General features: G+C 44.3%; 1 protein-coding gene across 2 annotated transcripts; it reads right to left on the reverse strand.

The window, feature by feature from the left end:
* Positions 1–3,458: 3,458 nt before the first annotated feature.
* On the reverse strand, positions 3,459–6,233 carry LOC136545980 (uncharacterized protein At3g52155, chloroplastic-like). Of its 2 annotated transcripts, XM_066537956.1 has the most exons (5): positions 5,297–6,233; positions 4,939–5,038; positions 4,108–4,287; positions 3,842–3,959; positions 3,459–3,720 (listed from the first exon to the last, which is right to left on the reverse strand). In XM_066537956.1, the coding sequence occupies exons 1-5, from the start codon at positions 5,571–5,573 to the stop codon at positions 3,664–3,666; spliced, it is 732 nt and encodes a 243-aa protein (XP_066394053.1). In that variant the 5' UTR covers positions 5,574–6,233; the 3' UTR covers positions 3,459–3,663. The 2 variants fall into 2 exon arrangements, with proteins under 2 accessions (XP_066394053.1, XP_066394054.1); XM_066537957.1 differs by lacking the exon at positions 3,459–3,720 and having other exon boundaries at positions 3,841–3,975.
* Between the last annotated feature and the right edge of the window lie 817 nt (positions 6,234–7,050).

Consider the following 7,050-nt stretch of genomic DNA (forward strand, 5'->3'; position numbering starts at 1 on the left):
TCAAACTTGAAAAACTTTGACTCTCCAAGATTCTTGGAATGACTTACAATTTGGGATGGAGGGAGTAGGAAGCAAAGCATTGGAGGTCCCATTTTTTTATCCTTATCTAGCTGGCGCATGATAGTAAAAAAACTGGTTGGTCCGCAGGCTGAACGGATAGACGCCCTGCACTGCACGTAGCATTACCGTTTTGTTTATATGCACAGTGAAGGACCCGAGAGCTTGTTTTGTGGTTAAGTCATTGTTTTTGACTGACACATGCACGCATACTGAACAAGTGACCATGTAACAGTAAAGGCATACATCCTAGTACTCCTATAAGCCATAGTATTGCACCACTCGCACACTGCGGAAGGCCTAAGGAGACGAGCTCATCTGCCAAACCGGCCTGGCCGGCCTCCATATCAGGCCAGGCTGGTTGCCCTCGCCGCTGGCTGCTCCTTGCTGTGCTGCTGGCTGCTGCCGAACCAGCCTAGCCGACTTGGAAACCGGCTAGGCCGGCTTGCTGGCGCTGGTGGCCACCCTCCTCTGCATGGCTGCTGCCGAACCAGCGTAGCCAGCTTGGGAACCAGCTAGGCCGACTTGCCTGCTCGCCCTGTGCCCAACCGGTCTAGCTAGATTGAAAACTGGCCAGGACGGCTCCCCTGTGCGCCTGCTGGCAGAGCCGCTCCCGAGCCCGCATAAACGGCCTAGCCAGTTTTTCTCTCACTTAAACTTATCAGCCTGACTTATCAGTCATGGAACGATAGCTCGTTCGGCTGGTCAGGTTTGGGCTGATTTTAGATGATTTTGGATAATTCAATAGTATTCTGTGAGAGAGAATAAGTTGAAACAAGCTGAAACAAGTTGGAACCTGACCAGCCGAACACCCTGATTCAGTCGGCTTATCAGCCGCAGAAACCATTAGCCAAACAGCTCAAACTCACTTTTGATCTATTAATGACATAGGAAAACTTTTTCTTGTATTAAGTGTTCCTTGTGGTATTTCACATTGCTAATCTATTGATGGGTCGGATAAGAAGCCATCTTCTGTTAGGCCCTGTTCGGCTTATCCTATATTCGTCTTGTTCGGCTTCTTTTTTCAGCTGGAACCGTGTTTTTCTCTCACAATAATTCAGCCAGAACAGTGTTTTTCAGCCAGTTTCAGCCAAGTTTCAGACCAGCGATGTTGTCTCACTTGAATATTACCTCAGCTTATAGTATTTCGATGGAACATATACATTTTGTCATATGTAAAAGTCGAAAGAATATATAGAAGATACAAAATCATATGTAGTAAGCACTGACAAAAGCAAGGTTAGGAACAAAACATGACTGAAGTAGTACTTTTCTATTGCAAAAGCAAAGTTAGGAACAAAACATACGGAAAGGATAGCCATTCAGAATACAACACAATGAATTCGGAGCAGTGGAAACCTGTGTGTTAGAACACATTCTCGTGTGCAGCTAAATAAATAAAAAAAGAGAGATTTCACTGCTGCAATAACAAAGAAGGGATAGTTTCTCCGTGAAGACCAAAGACCTGTCCAACCATAAGCTCGAAGGTATATCTCCACGTGGTTCAGAGAAAAGTAAAAAAAAAAAAACCCCCCGTCTTACTCCGTATCTGATTTGCACCGCCCCAGACGTGGTCCTGTAATACTATTTTTTCTATGCGTCTCTCTCCCCTTTCCTCACCCATCCTCTCGGCATTGGCACTGGTAACATGGTTGAGGTCTTGAGGAGCCCATAATCGGTGCCCCGTCGTCCCCGCCACCGGTGGAGCCTGGGCAGACACTCACCGATCGAAGCTCTCGTCGCCCCTGTCAAGCACAACGTGAGTTGGAGGTCAATCCGGCCCTGCAAAATTAAAAATGATGCCGTGCGCATAGCATGGTGCTGCACCTCATTGGCCATCTGCAGGCCATGGTTCTCGCTGCAGCTGCGCCACTACGTGCGTCTGCCTCCACGCCGGCGGGGAAGAAGACGTGGAGCGCGACCTCGGCGCATCGCAGAGGATGCTGAGCTCAAAGACCTTCAAGAGCCTCGCGCGTTGCTCGGAGAAGTGCACCTAGAGGCTGAGGCAGTCCTCGATCCGGCATCGCTGCATGCAGCCGCACGACGCCATCGTCGGTCAGCCTGTCTCCGTCGATCTGGGAAACTGAGCCTCGGCCAAGCGCGCTGCGTTGGGTAACACTCTCGACGACTGTCGTTTCCTCGAGAAGGCTTGCCGGGGATGACATAAATATTAGAGTCAGCCGACCGATCGGTTGCTTGGCGGCGGTTTCTGATGCATCAATCGGTCTCTTCAAGCTCTGAGGACCTGAACGGATGCATCAATTTTGCGAGGAGCCCGTCGGTGTCTCTTCTGGTTCCGACGAGATAACTTGGTAGGATGATGCTAGTTACATACACATGACGCTCGTGACGTGATTTAGAAGAAGCGGATGACGTGGCTTTAAGGAGATGCTAAAGAATTAAACTAGTGGGGTTTTACTTTATAGGAGTTATTTTGGTAGAGGAAGTGGATGACGTGGCTTAAGGAGATGCTAGAGAATTAGGTTAGTGGGGTTTTGCTTTACAGAAATTATTTTGATAGAGGAAGTGGATGACGTGGCTTAAGGAGATGCTAGATAATTAGGCTAGTGGGGTTTTGCTTTATATGAGTTTGATAAAGGAAGTGGATGACGTGGCTTAAGAAGATGCTAGAGAATTAGGGCAGTGGGGTTTTATTTTAGGGTCATGTTTGTTTCTCTTATAATCTATACTTTTTAGCTTGTTTTTTTAACCGAAATAATATTTTTCTCTCACAACAAATCAGCCGGACAGTATTTCAGCTTGATTTTTTAGCGAAACACATCACACGGACCTTTATCACTATATATATATATATATGAGTTATAGATATCGACGCGCCACCTTGAAGGCCGTCTTTCCTAGGAAACACATCACTCGGACCTTTCTCACGGGAAGAGGAGAGACCGCCGACCCACTCAGTGCTCCTGATGAATTGCACATTCGTTCACAAGTCGAATCGAGTTTCTAGCAGAATTGCTTATTTGTGTTTACCATCAGTGTTGCAGACTTTATGTTTTTTTATTCAACAGCGTCAGATTCACTTGGCGCGACAAATTCTAAAATTTCACTGGTGGCATCTTTAGCCTCTTATCATTAGGCCCCGTTTAGATTCAAAAATTTTTGGATTTTAGCTACTGTAACACTTTCGTTTGTATTTGATAATTAGTGTCTAATTATGGACTAATTAGGTTCAAAAGTTTCGTCTCGCGATTTCTCACCCAACTATGCAATTAGTTTTTTTTCGTCTACATTTAGTACTCCATACATGTGCCACAAGATTCGATGTGACAGGTACTACGCAAATTTTTTTTGAATCTAAACGGGGCCTTAGTTTCCTGGGTGAAAGGAGTGATAATGCAAGGTATTCAGTTTTGCTTCATGTGTATAGTAAGGTATTCAGTTTTCATTTGTGTTTTCTTATTCATCTTTTGCAGAACCGACAGAGCTCATGGACCGTGGAAGAATTCACTCATCTCATCTATCTATCCACGTTAATACCTTCAGACTGACGGCTTCAGTGGCATGTATAAACAACTACACAAAGGTTAATTAATGAGAATTAAGAAACAGCTACAAAAATTACACCTAGCTTTTAGTTACAACAATTCATGGCTTTACGATCCCATGAAGCTTCCATCCACCCAGACCAGCCAGAGAAAATGCCTGCAAACCATGTCATGGACAAATTCGGTAAATTCTGCTGGATGCATGGTACATAAAACTATATATATTTGGGAAAAGATGAAAAGAAGCATGCTTTAGTTTGGACAAGGCCAATATTAACCTCAACCCATGATTTGCCTGCAGCTTCTAGCAACGCAGCGTTACATGTCTCAAGCACTACTGAATCACCAGAAAACATAGAGGCGGCTTCTTCCCATCCTTTATTATGCCCCATGCACCTGAGTAGTTATTATTCTAAACAAGTGTCATGATGTACGTCTGGCAATGAGATACATACGAATCCCAGATCTTAAGAGAAAATGATAGGAAGACAAAGGCATCCATTGAAAACAAATGATAATCAACGAAAACTTGTGAAAGACTCACATCACAGTTAAGATCTCATCACTCGAATATTCACAAATCGCCTTTTGCAAATGCTCTGCAGTTTGGCCGTCCATTGCCGCAATTGAGTAGAAACTTGGGATGAAGTGCACTACTGCTTCAGACAATCCTTGGACATACTCTTGCAGGATCTTAAGAGTTTCCTTTGTACGCATTGCATCACTGTGTTGAAGGAGAGTTATTATCAACGATAACATGAGTCGCACATTCTATTGCTAGGCATATTAATTGACCAAATCAAATTTCATTCGAGAAAGAAATAACATGACCAGAAAAGAAAGATGGTATTGTAATAGAGGTATTGAATTCTATAAGTGTTCATTCTCTTAAAAGCACCAGTTGCAACTGTGGCCAGAAAGGCAAGATGATGAGTAATAGAATAGCCTTTGCAGGGTCATTCCCCTTAAACACGGACACGGTACCAAAAAGGAATAGGGGCAACTATATATTTGACGAGACACAAACATAGGAACACCAATATATACGTATGCAAATGCAGGATAACCGTTCCTATAGGAAAATAAAGAGAGAGAAAGAACAACAAAACAAATGAAGCAGAAGGTGGTAATCTGATATAAAAACTGAGTCAATAAAGAGAGACTACTTTTCAGGAAAGAAACATTAGAAAACTGAACAGATACAACAGAATTTGCAAAAGCAAAATGAAACAAAAAAAAAACACAACTGCAAACCCATTCAGTTAGGTAACAGAGACTAATTGCACCATGAAGCTTTCATAATTTATATTGGTATATGGTAATAACTCATGATAATTGATTCACTGTCTTACATAAATTGGAATTTGGAACACACCTGCAGAGGATAAGCTCCGGTATCCATCCCATTTGTTGGAGTTTATTAGAAACGCTGATTGCGTCAGCTCTCCCAGCCTTGCTTAGAGGTCTGTTATGATCTGACATCAGGACACATATTTGGGCCAGCAACCACAAAGGAAAACACATTTGGGTCAGATCATAACAGCACTATACCACTACATTCAATCAATTAGTCTAAAACGCAGAGCTAGAGGCAACAGCTACAACATGTTAGTAGAAACGGCAAACAAGCACCACCATTCCTCTGCATCCAATGCTCCTTCTTATCCAGTTTGCAGTGCAGGGTAAATTAAATCGACACACGGGGACTCTTGGACGCCGCCGTTTGAACATACCTCTGGTGGAGCGGCCTCGGGCGGTGCTCTCCCCGTGGCGGAGGAGGATGAGGCGACGGCGCGGCGTCGCAGAGGGCGCGCCCAAGACAGCCGGCTCCGCGGCGGCCGCCGGCGCATCGACGGAGACGGAGACAGAGCGCGCGACGGCCGGAGGCGGGCGGCAGGCGGCCGGCGTGCGGGGCGAGGAGAGCAGGCGGCGCGGCGGGGCCGAGGAGGGCGGCGAGGAGCAGCGGGAGAGCAGCGCGGGAAGAGGAGGAGCTGGAGCTGGAGCTCTCATCTTCGGGTGGCTATGGGTTGGGTTGCTAACAGTGTCATGGGATGCTTGCTACAAGAGGGAGGGAGAAACCGAGAAAGGATAGGTGACGTTGCTCGCCTACGTGTTGTTTCTACCAGCCGCTTGTGCGCCCTAGATTATGCTAATTTCCTCACTCTTTTGTATTTTGAAACTGAATTTGTTCGTGCACTCTAATGATAAACAGGATCATGTAATAATAATAATCTATAAACATAATGAAAAGGGAAATGCTTTGGCCCTGTTTGCTGTGGCTTGCAGCTGCAGTAGGTCTCTTCTACAGTATTGTGCAGTTCAGAAGTTGCAGCAGCAGCTGCCGGTTGCAGCGAACGGGCTGTTCATATACAACCCAGTGAACCCACTCGTAGCACCTAAATCTATCTGTAAACATAATGAGGAGAGAAATGCTTCATGTACAGAATGATTTGATCCCAATGATCATACGTAATAAATTATCCAATTGACCATGTTAGAATGATTTGGCTGATCATAAGTAATCAATCATCCAAATGTTCTGAACTATTTGAGTTGCAGAGTTGTTCAAATTGGTTGTGTACGTAACAAATAACATCACCCGCTGAGAAGGAAAACAACTTCGCACACTCATATTAGGCAACATGTACAATGACTTCAGTGCTTCCACGATTAAAAGGAGTACACAGCGAAAGCAATTTTTTTTGTAACAATTAACCTACTACAGGAAAAGCCATTGGGACATGACCAGCAAACAGTGACATATATTGCAAGATATTGGCCCCGTTCGGATGGTATGGTTCCGGAGGAATTTGGATGGTTTGGAGGAATTCTGGAGGAATTTGTGAGAGGAAAACACTGTTTCAGGTGAAAAAAGAAGCGGATCAAGCCGGGTTTAAAGGCACACGAACGGGGCCATAGAGTAATCCTTGATCAAAGAAGTATCCTAATTCATCACATGCTGACATGCACAAACTATTACAAGGTAACTACCATATCTCCGCGGAAGAAACACCATTATTTTTTAAAGAAGCAACTCTTTTTTATTTTTCTCTGAATAAGCATAGATGCATATTAGGGTTAAATAACATGGAGGTGAGAAAAACTACAGCATATCTACAGTTACAGGCCAAACAGTGCTTAACAGCCTGCAGTAGTTACCAAACAAGGCCTTTGATTCTGGAAAAATGAATACTGTCACCTCAGAATAATATCTGCTCCAAACATCTTCATTAACTTTGAAAAAATCGAATACCTCAGCAGCCATTGCTCCCAGAATTTGAGCCAAATGCAGCTATTAGAATTCGAGCAACGAGCAATGGCCATCATGGAACCATATCCTGGCGTTACTTTGATGCCAATATACCAAAAAATAAAATCACTATAAGAAGATAGCAGAAGATGATTGTGTAAACTCAGCTACCCAGCTTGAAGGCGTCCACAAAAAGGCCCAGGCATACACCGGCTTTCCAGTAGTTCACCATTGAAA

This window comes from Miscanthus floridulus, chromosome 3, assembly GCF_019320115.1.
Source record: "Miscanthus floridulus cultivar M001 chromosome 3, ASM1932011v1, whole genome shotgun sequence".
Lineage (NCBI taxonomy): Eukaryota > Viridiplantae > Streptophyta > Magnoliopsida > Poales > Poaceae > Miscanthus > Miscanthus floridulus.